The sequence below is a fragment of the Crocodylus porosus genome, unplaced genomic scaffold (assembly GCF_001723895.1).
Source record: "Crocodylus porosus isolate Cpor-Errol unplaced genomic scaffold, CroPor_comp1, whole genome shotgun sequence".
NCBI classification, from domain to species: Eukaryota; Metazoa; Chordata; order Crocodylia; family Crocodylidae; genus Crocodylus; species Crocodylus porosus.
The window spans coordinates 52,856,279-52,870,319 of NW_017728931.1; the positions used below are offsets into that span (position 1 = coordinate 52,856,279).

Here is a 14,041-nt window from a genome sequence, read left to right on the forward strand (position 1 = left end):
AAGTTACAAAATCAGATGCATTAATGGATTTCCAGGGTTTTGAAAAGGATGCAGTAGACTCACACTGAGGTACCCAAGTCCACTTAGACGCTCAGGCTCTTCTCTTCCTCAATTTGTTATTGTTTATAGAGCATCAACAGCAAGCTTGTTGGTGTATGAGCCTCTTAAGGAGTCCTGGGCCCTTTCACAGGAACTTACAACCTTGTAGAGGTAGACAGAGCAAAGTGCACACAGGTTGTAGTAGTGCAGAAGATTCCAGCATGACTTTGAGATGCATCCACAAGGGCCTTTTTATCCCCTGCTTTTGCACTTAGTCATGTGTCTGCCTCCATCTAATTTCCTTTCATCTCCTTCTGTTGCTTTTCTTCTCTCTTTCATCCTCCACTTTTCTTTCTCTCTCTGTCTCCTCTATCCCTCTGCTCTCTCTCTCTCTTTTCCCTTGTCTCCTCCATTTCCCCCACCTCTCTCCCTCATTTCTCTCTTCATTAGCTGACTGAATCCTTAGTCTATTTGGTTAATTTAATGTACCCTCTGGGGATGTCACAGGCACTTTACCAGCATCTCAATTCAAATCCATCAGCTTGCTAGTCTTTCTAGCTTAATTAAGAGATGCATGAGCACAGCCTGGCTGTATACAACGACTGAGGAAAACAGGTGAGTCCTTTGATTGCTGCAGCCAGAAATTACTCTCTTTCCTCCATTCTCTTTGAGGGGTTGAGACCACACAAGCCCCTCCTTGCTATGATGGCCTCAAGTGACAGGTGGATGGAGACATGTAAAGCAAACACATTTGTCTAAGCACAGATATGACCCTCATCACTGTAATCTCCAAGCACCTTAGTGTCATTAAAGTATTTTATCCTGATAACACCCATGTGAGGCAAAGAAAGGATTATCATCCTATTTTATTGTAGGGTCCTGAGGCACAGGATAGATTAAGTACCTTGTAGCATGCCTTATAATACCCTCTCCATTAACATTTCATATGGGGCTATTTCATGGCACAAGCAGAAAGGCATAGCTGTAGATTGCCATGGGCCTTGTCCTACTGCGGACCAGTTTTTCCCCATCCTTTGAATCTGTTTGCACTTAATAATACCTACCTATAAGATACAGTGTGGACAATCAGGAAATCACATGTTTATGGTAATGACTGTACTTAGCTGTGGTGCTGTCAAACGGGGCATATCACTCCAGGTGGGCTGCCTCCTGAACTGAGAGCAATATACGTGTGTCCTTGTGGTGCTGTGGGTGGACTAGCAAAAATGGAGGTGGGCTAATTGATACTTTCACTTGACAGTGATAATTAGCCTACCCACAGTGCCATACAGAAGCAGTTACCCCACTTCCAGTTCAGGAGACAGCCCGTATGAGGACATCACTGCCAGGCATAGCAAGTGTGCAGTCTATATATGGCAGTAGTCCATTCTGCTGTTCTTCATTAAAATGTACAGCGCAGCACTGGAAGAAGTCCAAAAGAAAATCACCTTCCTGCACTTTCCCCCTGTAGTTTTCATCTGTATCATCATTTACTAGCTCCACTGGTTCATGTTGTGTAGTTGCTGTTTCCCTTTTTTACTGTTTGCTGCTTGTCAGAGACATTCAGTAGACATCCAGTCCAGGAGTATGAGATGTATTAAGCTGTGGAGACATCTCCCTAGGGTAACAGGACAAACCCCTTCGTTTAGGTCATTTAAAACTGGATGTGGACAAAGCAACATGCAGTTCTGCCTGGGTTCTGAGACAGGGATTTGGACTAAATATCACCATGTGTGCATTTTCCATCTCTAGTTTGCAATTTTACAGTTACTGTCAAGTTGTGTTGTTGTAATGGAGAAATATGAAGAGATTAGGAAAATTTCTCTATCAGTCGTGTCTCTGTATTGTATTTACAAGGTACAGATATCAGAGAACTGATTTGTGTGGCTGGTTCTGTGCTACCCTGGGCAGTGAGAGTCAAAGATCTGCCATCTGGCCCAAAGAGTTGCCCCAGTTCGGTTTCACCAGAGCTGCCAGTTTAGACTTGGTAGAAGAAACTTCCTCCTACAGACAGTCTACTTGATACCTGTCTGCTGCAGAGTTTCTTCTACCTCCCTCCCTCTGTTGCATCTGATGCTGGTCACTATCAGAGGCTGGACACTGGACTAAATGGACAAGATAGATGGTTGATGGCTAGAAAATGGTGTGCTTTTGGGAATTGGCTTATAGATAAAGTAGATTTATTAAAACAATGATCCAGGGTAATGCCAAGGGTTAATTGGTTGCTAAAAGTCTGTTTGTGACCGTTTCCTTCAAGGCCCGCTGTGTCTGACACAGGCAACCAGCAAGCAAATACACAGGCTGGGAAATTGAAGACATGTACCACACTGTTCCATAACATGAGATAAGATGGCATTAGGTCATAGTGCCCAACTGCAAGGCCCTGGGATTTTTGGCTTTGCAGAACAGACCAAATTAGGAGAAACCAGCAAAAAACCAAATTAGAATGTGTGCATATGATGGGTTTGTAAAACAAAGGAATGTAATGACAGGACAGAATGTGGACAGTATGACGACCACAGGAAGACGGATCAGCAGTGCCCAGAGGTGAAGAGTCATTAGAGGGGGGAAAAGAATACAAAAAGAGGGATTTCCTGAGAGGGGAACCTACGGCCACTATGAACAGAGGGCATACCACTAGTCTGTCTCGCCCACCCCACTGGTGGACATAGGGGGGGGCCTCACCCTCCAATGCCCAGGCTGCTGACATCTGACATTCAAGAGAAAACCTCAGTCGTGCTCATGTACTGGCCAGATGTACCTTGATTCTGTGAACCCTGGGACTGTTAGATAAAGAATTATTTGCCTTAGTCTTATCTGATATCACTGGACATCATTCAAATTTGCCTGTTATCAAATAGAGAGGTCGTGGTCAGTCTGAGGGTTTGAGTCTGCCTGAAACAAGATATCTGGGTCACAAATCCAGTGCCATCAATGGCCTGGGTTAAAAATGTCTGTGTTAAAATAAGGCAATGAGGATTGGTGGTTAAGACCTTCTCTTCTTCACCCCAGATCTGTCACCTTGTCACTGGGGCAGGAACTTTGGATGAAATTGGCTAGCCTTCATAGGGAAGTTGCATTTGCTTTCTCACATGGCCAGTAGTATAATGAGCAATGGGCTACAGGGGCACCAGCCCTGAATGCCTACACAGAGGGGGCACAAGGATGGCAGCTGATATCACTACCCATCCAAGTGCCACGGCCACTGCAGGAAGCCCAGCTGCTCCAGCCAGCCTGGCCCTGCTGCTGATGCCACCCAGGGTATTAGACCCTGGCTGTTATGCCTCTGCACATGGCATCTGATTAGTGTAGAAGGGGAAGGGTTCACTGTCAAGGGAATCTGGATCATTGTTTCTTGCATTTGCAAAGATCCAGATTCAGACTTGGCAAACCATGTGAGATCAAATTAAAATTGGCCCCAAGCAACCTTCTGCCGCTCTGCTCCAGCTGCCCCACTGACCTCATGACTGCATTTTGGAGAGGCCCAATTTAAGTCATCCCCCACCCTATTCTGAGATATAAGTGCATTCTCCAGGGCCAGAAATCACCAAGATAAGCAGGCCTTTGTTCTGATGAGACTGCTGGGGCTCCCAGCTTCCGGATGGGCAGGAGCTGTTGTGAGTGCAGGACTTTCCCAATGGCCATTTCAGTCCTTCTGCTTTTGGAGAAGGCCAGGAGGTCACAGAAGAAAGGAAGGAGGATGAACCCTGCCATTTTTTGCTAAACCCCTGAAAAGGTTCTGGAAACAAATGTCAGGCAGCCACTTGTTTGATCTCTAGCAGTGTCCCACAGCTCTAAGTTAACAAGTTGGCTATAGCTTTTCAGAAGGGAACGCTTGTTTTTAGTCTCCCTCCTCCATTAAGACTACATTCCCTGTGCCAGGGAGAAACTGTTTCCCACCCCCACTACACACACACACAGTGACCCAGCCCTCCGCTGTGTCAGCTGTCATTCATAATTAAGCTGAAAGCGCATGATCGTATAGCTAGTCCCAGATGTCACAGAATTCCTGGGAGGTTACGGCCCCCTTGGGGCTCCCAGCCCTGCCAACAACACCTCGGGCTCAAAGCTAATCGTTCTTTTCACTCTAGCTAATTATCTGTCTCTTCACAAATGGCTGCAATGTAGGGTCTGCCTTTGCTCTATGAGTGTGTTGCCTCAGGTCTCATGAATCCAGCTGGTTCCTCTCCCTTCTTCTTTTCTTTCCTTTTTTTCCCATGTTTTCATTCTTTCTCTGCATCTCTTTTTATCTGCATCACTAAACTCTTCTTTTTTTGCTTCCCTTTCCTCTCTGTTTCCTCCCTCATCCTTCCTTTCTCCACATAATGTTAAGCTTATGTTGGGTACCCCCACCTTTTCCTTTTTCTGTCCTTATCTCTGTCTGTCTGTATCTTTCCTACCTATTCCTTCCTGCCCCTCACTCTCTTTGGGAAGAATGCTTTGCAGGGGTGATTGATGGCCCATTAGAAAAAGATTAACAGGTGCAGGCTTGACTAGAGAAACAGATGTCAGGGAGGGAAGAAGAGACAAGGAGAACAGGTGACCTTTTCCGTAAGAGAGATGCAAGCATGACTTTTAGAACATCAATTGCACTCTACGACAGAGAGAGAATGAAGGTTCGGACGACGGTGAGAAGGATAATCCACCTTCATCCCTGTTGTCTTTTTGCATTTTTCATTCTCACTGACAAAATCATTTGATTCAGGCTGAAATTAGTGTCTCTGTTTAGCATATGGGTCTCTCGTTCCCATCTCATGTCATTACTGCTTGGCTCTCTGTGTGGTTATCTTCATCTCTCTCCTCCCTGCATGCGCTCTCTCTCTCTTTCCCCCACCCCTTTTGAGGACCCGTTTTGTTATTCAAATGTAATTATGGATGGAAATTGAGCCTTCTCCCCTTTTATTTTGATTTTAGAGAAACTGGCAGTTTTAATAAAACTCTGCAGCAGGGTTAGGCAGTTTTGCCTGCTCCCTCCAGCCTCAAGGAAATCACAGCCAAATTCTTGATCCCAAGGAAGGAGGGATAAAGGTAGCAGGTGCTGAGAAAGTGTTTTTCAGGGTAAAGATGGGGTTGCTTCAGAAGCTGGATGAAAGCCCAGTTAGAAAAAGGCATGGATAGCCAAAGATCTGGGGAGCAGATACTAACCCAGTTGTTCTGGTTTTGGAATAGAAACAGCTATGCCTAGATTCCTTTTGCCCCCTGGAATGGTACAGGGCTGGGTTTGATCGCCAGGAGAAGGCTAGGAGCTTTAACTTGAACCCCAGGCTCTGCCCCTGCTCCTGTGCTTCCTGTAACAAAGTGGTAGCACAGCCTCTGGGAACATACCTTTCCCCTTTTCAAAGGACAGTAACCAAACCTTGACACGTTCTAAAAGAAAAGTAAGTTAATGACTCATGTCCCCACTGTGCACCATGGGGCAGTGATAGCTTCCCTGGAAAAGATTGCTCAGGCCAGGATGGAGTCCCCTTCTCTATTGCTGATGGGCTTATCAGGACAATATCCTTCCCCCAGTTGTCACCACCAGGGGGCTCCAGCAGTGTCCCTCTTTCCTGTTGTGTCTGATGTCAAAAATGCGACCTGGTATTTATGTATCATAACTCAGACCTACCTGAAGAAAGCGGGCAGCAAGCTGACCGTGTGACGTATGTGAGTCCACCAGGTCTTACCCAGTGTATGTGTGCCTATAGAAACACCAGACAGTGTGAATGTCACTGCTCCCTGGTGGGTAAACTGTGGTGTGGACTCATTCAGTCAGTTCCATCTGTGGTTTCTCCTTTAGAGCAGAGAGAAACTGGGGTATAATACAGAAAAATAGACCCCGAACATGTAACCCTCATGTGAGTGGATCGCATCTGCTCAACTCACACATGACAAATTTGAGTGTTGCATTTACTTTGACAGCATTTATGTTTCTCTAAATGTCTGACTACATGGGTTAAGTTATAACTCAGCTATAGGGTGGGGAGGGGAGGTCACTGTTCTCTCATTCAGGTAGGTTAGTCCTTCTCCTCCATTTTTCAGAGAGGATGACAAGAACCTGGCATCCATCAGCAGTGATGTCAGCACAGCCCCCATCCACCTATGAAGTGCTACATCATCATTCCCCATCAAGCGGCTGGCTCCTTTCCCAATTTTTTTGGAGGGGCATCCAAGAACTGAACATGGCAAAGAAACATCCATTAATGCTGAAAACAAAAGAAGGAGTAATTTAATTTTGTTCAGGCTTGTTCAGCTGATGGAGTCATTAAAACTCTCTGTGTCTACTCATGTGCACCACACATGCACACACCACAGCCCAGTGCTAGAAGAAACTGTATTACATCAGTCACAGATTCACTAGGCTCAGATGTCCTAGATAGAGTGTTGTTTTTATCTTAGCGACACATTTACCCCACTCAGTTTCAAGGGAATTTTCCCCTTGTGTCTTACTCTCACCAGTTTTCTCTTTTTTCCTTGCTGTCCTTTTTCCTCCATTCCTCACCCATTCTTCTCTTTCTGTCCCTTGTTAGACATTAACAGGCTACCCCTCATTGCTGATGTGTTATTCATGCACTAGGATGGTCTCCTGGGTAATTATTTAGACCACTGCAAAGAGGGAGGTTGCAAGAACAGGCCCAGCAAACAAATGCCTGCAGAAGAAGGGAGGAGGAAGTGGAGCATGGTGGAGAAAGAGAAAAAAATAAGGAAAGGAAGAAAAGAGGAGAAACAAAAAGGAGAGCAGGCAGAAAACCAAGGGCCAGGAGGGAGAACTGGATGGAAAAGTTTTCCTGTTCCATGAAATTGTACAGGATTAAAACAAACAAACAAACAAACATTAGTCATTGGAGATAATCCAAGACCTTGTGGGACAGTCTGGCCCTAGATTAGCCAATAGCAAGGTATCTAGGCACTCATTTGCTCTAACAAATGTCTATTTATACAAAGTGGAACAGCTCCACCAAGAGAGGGTCTAGGAGACACATCCCAGAATAGCCAGGGGGTCAGATCACTGAGCTAAGTGTAGATGAATTTGCTGTGGATAAAATCTTTGTAAACTCAAAGAGGAAAAAGAGCATGAAAAGGGCATCATCAATACCCTCCCTGATCAGCATTTTGATCCGTCACAGTTCCTGTGTGTCTGTGTCCAGTTTTGGGTCCCATGCTTCAGGGAGGATCCCAACAGATTGGAAAGTGTCCAGCACAGAGCAACAAAAATTATTAGAGCCCTGGGAAGAATGGCTTATGATTAAAGGCAAAAGAGCCAAGCAACCCTCTTGGCTAAACAGGGAAATCCAAGAGAGCCTAGGGAGAAAAAGAGAGGCATCCAAACTGTGGAAGCAGGGGGTAGCCACCATGGAGGAATATACCTGCTTGGCTTGCACTTGCAGGGAATCAGCTGGGAAGGCTAAAGCAGAAATGGAACTCAGGCTGGCTACAAAAATTAAGGACAACAAAAAGTCCTTCTTTAGGTACATAGGAATTAAAAAGAAGGCGCATGGCAACATAGGACCCCTACAGGACAGACTAGGGCAAGTGGTAACAAATAGGAGAGACAAAGCTGAGCTCTTAAACAAGTTCTTTGCATCTGTATTCCTAAACACAGATAAAGATACATCTTCTAAAGGGGCTATAGACAGGCACAAGAGAGACTCCGGCCCACCAGCAGTTAGCACTGACCTAGTGAGGAAGCATTTGGAGGGGCTGGATGTGTTTAAGTCAGCAGGCATAGGCTATCTTCATCCAAGGGTGCTGAAGGAATTGACCATTGTCATTGCAGAACCACTGGCAAGGTTGTTTGAGCACTCATGGCGCTCAGGATGGATCCCAGAGGACTGGAAAAGGGCCAATGTGGCACCTATTTTCAAGAAGGGGAGAAAGGATGATTGGGGTAACTATAGGCTAGTTAACCTCACCTCTATCCTTGGGAAGACCTTTGAAAAAAGTATTAAGGATCACATCTGTGGGAGTCCAGTAGGAAAAATAATGAGGAAGGGCAACCAGCATGGCTTCATAGTGGGTAGATCCTGCCTGACTAACCTTGTTTCTTTGTATGACCAGGTCACAAAATGCTTAGATGCAGGAGCTGAGGTAGATGTCATCTACTTGGATTTTAAAAAGGCCTTTGGTACAGTGTCGCATCCCATTCATATAAGCAAATTAGGTGATTGTGGCATAGATTACTACATGGTCAGGTGGGTGGTGAATTGGCTTATGAGGCATGCACAGAGGGTGGTGGTGGACGGGTCATTTTTGACCTGGAAAAATGTGGGCAGTGGACTTCCCTAGGGTTCGGTCCTTGGACCAGTGCTGTTCAATAACTTCATCAGTGATGTGGATGAGGGCATAGAAAGCACTTTGTCCAAATTTGCGGATGACACCAAATTATGGGGCAAAGTAAACAACACGATGGAGGTCAGGGAGTGGATTCAGGTGCATTTGGACAGTGTGGGCAGAACAGAATAAGATGCAGTTTAGCAAGGATAAGTGCAAAGTGCTACATCTATGGAGGAAGAATCATCAACACACCTACAGGCTGTGAGATGACTTTCTAAGCAGCACAGCAGCAGAAAGGGATCTCGGTGTCATAGCTGACTCCAATATGAACATGAGTTGTCAATGTGATGAAGTGATAAGTAAAGCCAACTGCACTCTTTCATGCGTTAGAAGGTGCATCATGAGCAGGTCTAAGGAGGGGATACTTCTCCTCTGCGGCATTGGTAAGACTGCAGCTGGAGTACTGTGTCCAGTTCTGGGGACTGCACTTCAAGAGGGATGAGGATAACCTTGAGAGGGTTCAGAGGAGAGCAATTCATATGGTTATGGGCCTACAGGCCTACAAGGAGAGATTGAAGGACATGAATCTCTTCAGCCTCCACAAAAGAAGGCTGAGAGGGGATCTAGTAGCTGTCTACAAATTCATTGGAGGAGCAGCAAGAAATAAGGGACACTCTGTTTACCAGGGCACCCCTTGGGAATACTAAGAACAATGGCCATAAACTGACAGGGAGCAGATTTAGATTAGACATTAGGGAAAGTTTCTTTATGGTGAGGGTTGCTAAAATCTGGAATGAGCTTCCAAGGGAGGTGGTGCTCTCCCCTACCTTGGAGGTCTTTAAGAGGAGACTAGACCAGCACCTAGCTAGGGTCCTCTGACTCTAGTGCTCGTTCCTGCCAGGGCAGGGGGTCGGACTTGTTGATGTACTAAGGTCCCTTCCGACCCAAACATCTAAGAAATCTGTGAAAGGCTGAAAGTACTTGGGTTATTTAGTTTGGAGAAGGGAAGAATGAGGGGGGACTGGATAGCAATCCTCAAAGACCTGAAGGGTGATTATAGAGAGGATGGGGATGGGCTGTTCTCTGTGACTGTAGGGGACAGGACTATGAGGGATAGCCTCAAGCTGCAACAGAGTAAATTTAGGTTGGAGATTAGATGGGACTTTCTGACTGTGAGGGTGGTCAGGCACTGGAAAAGGTACCTAGAGAAGTTATGGAATTTCCATCCCTGGAAATCTTCAAGAGCAGGTTGGGATGGTTTAGTCAGGGTTGATCCTGCCTTGAGCAAGGGGCTGGACTAGATGACTTCATGAAGTCCCTTCCAGCTCTATATTTATATCACTCTATGACACCCCTCCATGTGGAGCCATCTGTCCCATGAGAATGGTATTAATTGGTTCTGATGCGATGGCTTCAGGTCTCCGCCAATTCTGATTCCTTGGCTTTGCCTTTTAATGCAGCCAGAAGAGCTGACAAACATTTTGGAGATCAGCAATGTTGTGTTCACCAGCATGTTTGCCCTGGAGATGATTCTGAAACTCGCCGCCTTTGGGCTCTTCGATTACCTCCGCAACCCCTACAACATCTTTGACAGCATCATTGTCATCATCAGGTGAGGAGGTCAGAGCAGGGAAGCCACGCTGGAATTAGACTGAGGCTAGAAATAAATGTTGCCAAATAAAATGGATTAGCTGTGCTGGGATGTCCCCCAGCACAGCTGATCCACTTCAGTGGGTGAAACACATGCCACCCATTGTCCCGCCCGTCCCTTCCCCTACCACTGATGCTCCGGGACAACAGGCAACTTGTTTTCCTGGGGTATGAGGGACCCAGTCCTGTGTGTCTCAGGAATTCCTGTGCAGGACTGAGCCCCTCGAGCTCCTGGAGTGCCTGCCCAACTTTCCCCTTTATAGAGACACCCCCAGGAATCTCCAGGGTGCATCTCTGTAAGTAGGGAAACCTCAGCTTTCCCTGCTTATGGGGAAGTGCCCCAAGATTGCCTGGGGCATGTCTCTTTGGGGTCAAAGCTGGGCCTGTGCTCCCAGGGCTTGAGGGGCCTGATCCTGCATTGGAATCCCCAGGGTGCACAGGATCAAACCCTGCAAGCCCCCAGGGTGGCTGGAGATCATGGGGAGCCCAGAGCTGCCCACGCTCTTCCACCATAAAGCAAACATATGTCCACCGCTACACAGTTGCACAAATTAAGAACGCCTTTGCCACAGCCACAAATTTTGGGCATTTGTGGCACAACAAGGGATATGGACATCTATTTGCTTGGCCTTTGTGCCACCATAAAAATTGTTATGGTGGCACAAAAGTGACAAAGGGCAATGTCTATTTCCACCCATAGGTACACATACAACAAGGCAGATCAGTGTTGAGACAATGTTACTGTGCAGCACCAGTACTTTTCATGAGCTAAAATATGGGGAGAAGCCTTGTTATTGCACAAGACAAAGAAACAAAAGATCTGAATGTTATTCCCCACTCTGTCATTGACTCACTGGGTGACACTGGGCCAACCACATAACTTTTCGGACCCTTGGTTTCCCCCTAGGTAAAATGGAAATGGTAATACTCCACTCTCTCATGAGTTTGAGAGGCTTAGTAAATTGACAAAATATTTTGACATGCTTAGAGAAAAGATGCTGTAGAAGGTTTTTTTTTCTTTTTTTTTTAATAAAGGAACTTTCACATCACGTCTTTGTGATGCGGCATTTATTCATTTCTGAGTAGCTTGTACAGCAGTTTAATTTTCCTTTGTGAGAAGTGCAGTATTAAACATACACACATGCATGAGAACATACACATGTGCAGTATATAGTGTATACACACACCCCTGATCCAGACACACACACATGCAAATAACATAGAAATATTTTCTTTCTCTCTCATGCAAATATGCAGTCCACTCAGGAAGTGGTAATAACTCAGATTAATGTTGCTATGTCTCTCAGTTATCTCTATCTTGTTTTTCTATTTTCCCTTTCCTCCACCTCCCCACCACCCCGGTTAAAATCTCCTTCACTGTCTCTGGGCCACAGCATCTGGGAAATCATCGGTCAGTCAGATGGGGGCCTATCAGTGCTAAGGACTTTCCGTCTTTTGCGTGTGTTGAAGCTAGTGCGTTTCATGCCTGCCCTACGGCGCCAGCTGGTGGTGCTGATGAAGACCATGGACAATGTGGCCACCTTCTGCATGCTTCTCATGCTTTTCATCTTCATATTCAGGTGAGGAGTTAGGGGCTTCATAGCAGTTTGAGAAGGCATTCCATATGTTAAGTGTGGTACCAATGTGGGTCTGATTCATCCTGCCCATTTCTATCATTAAGGTGGCAAGAGGGAATGCTATTATTAAATCTGAGCCAAATCCTCAGCTGGAGTACAGTTTTCCTCCATGGAGGATCTGGCCTTTAGATATTTACAGATAGTAGGCTGGGACTGTGTATAGAGAAGCAGTATCCTGATCTCAGTGTTTAATTGAAGGGGTGAATGCTGTTAGCCACGCTTTATTTGCTGTAGGAAATAGCTTGATCCCTTCACTAACTGTTATAGAAGTGTGGTGTGATGTGGAGGAGCTGCCTGAACTCTAAGTACTCCATACAGAAAAACTGGAAGGGGTTTAAGGGAGGGGGAAATGGAACAAGAGAGGTAGATTAACCAGAAACTGGAGGGTTGCGGTGACAGTGGTGACGGTGCAGGGAGAGGGGAAACTGCATGAAGAGATATAGACCATTCAGAGATTTGCCCCCTCTTGGGCACATCTCCATGGGCTCTTTGCATTCTTATATCTCTTACTCTGGTGACAATGATCAGTCATTTGGATCAGAAGGGGAAGTACTCTAACAAACTCACTTTGGTAGCAGAGATACTTTAATTGGACTCTATCTTTTTTGCCCCACCCAACAGCATCCTGGGAATGCACATCTTTGGGTGCAAATTCAGCCTCAAGACGGACACTGGAGATACAGTCCCTGACCGGAAGAATTTTGACTCCCTGCTCTGGGCCATAGTCACTGTGTTCCAGGTGAGTCAATGCTGCCTGCTGTGGGATGGCTAGACCCATGATGGGATCAAAGAGGCAATGTCAAAGTGAACAGAAGTAGGAGGAGGTTTGTACTAGTGAATCCTGCCGTTACTCACAATGACACAAAAAGCTACATTTGAGACTCCAGTATGCAATGCTGAGAGAAGAGGGACAGACACGTCTGGTAATCTGACATCTCTCAGGCAGAGGGTCTCCAGCCTTCAAGGAGTAGTGAGAGAATGGGGAGATGGACAGCTTGCAAAGATCAATTCTGTGTTGTAGCAACTTCTCTATTTAATGCTTCAGCACACGTGCTATGTTTGTGTGCGTCTCTCCCTGTTCACTTGGGGTCACCTGAGGTAATGCCACAAAGACAGCATGACAGCTGGACAGCGCACGCTGCTGGTGGGGATCCTGGCAGTCATTGGGATGAGGGAAGAAGATGGGGGTATGTAGTGATCAGATCATTTTCCTCTCTCTGCCCACTTATGTTTATCCCCTTCACTCTTGCTTTGCTCTGGTGGGCTTAGGTGCCTTCTCTTCTATGTTGCAGATCCTAACCCAGGAAGACTGGAATGTTGTGCTCTATAACGGGATGGCATCTACTTCGCCTTGGGCATCCCTTTACTTTGTAGCCCTCATGACCTTTGGCAACTATGTCCTTTTCAATCTTCTGGTGGCTATCCTGGTGGAGGGCTTCCAGGCTGAGGTGAGTTGCCACTGCCACTTCTTCCATGGAGGGAGGATGCAGATTCGAAAGCCAGATGTGGGAAATGGTATGAAAGGAATGGCAGGAGATCCCAAGGTATTGCATTGAAGTTGGTTCCTTCCACATGGTCAGGGTGGGTTAAAAAACCTATTTTAACCCTTTCATGGGGGTGTCAAACCCACTTAAGTGAAGGAGGGAGCTCACAATTTCTACTCTGCATACTACCCTGAGGGGATGACTCCTTCCTTCTCCATGGGCCAACAGTGCAACTATATGAGTTCTGCCATTGACCATGGTGAGATCTGGCAGCCCTATCATCCATGGTAATGGTTGACCAGAATGAACAGAATTCTTTGCCCTCCAGATGCCTCTGAATCCCAGATCTTTGTTTTTATTTTTCCGTTCCAGGGTGATGCCAACCGATCATACTCAGATGAAGAGCAGAGCTCATCCAATGTGGAGGAGCTTGACAGGTTCCAGGATGTCCAGGATGGCTCTGGTAAGTGGACCTTCTGGGCTGATTTGTTCAAATTCCACCAGCATCGGGGTGAAAGATGTGAACATGCAGAAACCTCCTCAGCCCTGAAAACTCTCTTCTCTGCCTAAGGCAAAACTGTAATGCTGGTCTTGGCTAAAGCATTTTCATGACAATGCAGTTACATAAGTCTTTGTTTGCTTGCTTGTTTGTTTGATTAAGAACATAAGAACTGCCATTTACTGGGTCAAATTGTAGGTCCATCTTGCCCTGTATTCTGTCACACAGTGGCAGAGAGTGGATACTGAAAGGGAGAGTGAGCAGAGTATGACCAAGGTTTTTTCTACTGTGCCTCTCCCACTTGCTGCCTGCAACATTTACAGTCTAGGGCTAGGGACAGAAGTTACACATAAACCAGTTGAAGTGATCAGAAAATGGTTTACTCCTGTAACAGAACAGAAGTTCAGTGCACATAAACCAGTTTCAAAATGGCTGAAACTGTTTTAAGATACAGCTGGTTGAATGTAGTGTCAGACTTA

General features: G+C 46.0%; 1 protein-coding gene across 1 annotated transcript in view; it reads left to right on the plus strand.

The window, feature by feature from the left end:
- LOC109315945 (voltage-dependent T-type calcium channel subunit alpha-1I-like) overlaps positions 1–14,041 on the plus strand; it is a 77,337-nt gene that overhangs the window by 45,630 nt on the left and 17,666 nt on the right. Inside the window, exons 8-12 of the mRNA XM_019543908.1 lie at positions 9,753–9,904; positions 11,337–11,522; positions 12,201–12,318; positions 12,872–13,027; positions 13,436–13,526. Coding sequence (XP_019399453.1) covers positions 9,753–9,904; positions 11,337–11,522; positions 12,201–12,318; positions 12,872–13,027; positions 13,436–13,526 — 703 coding nt within the window. The remainder of the gene's footprint in view (positions 1–9,752; positions 9,905–11,336; positions 11,523–12,200; positions 12,319–12,871; positions 13,028–13,435; positions 13,527–14,041) is intronic.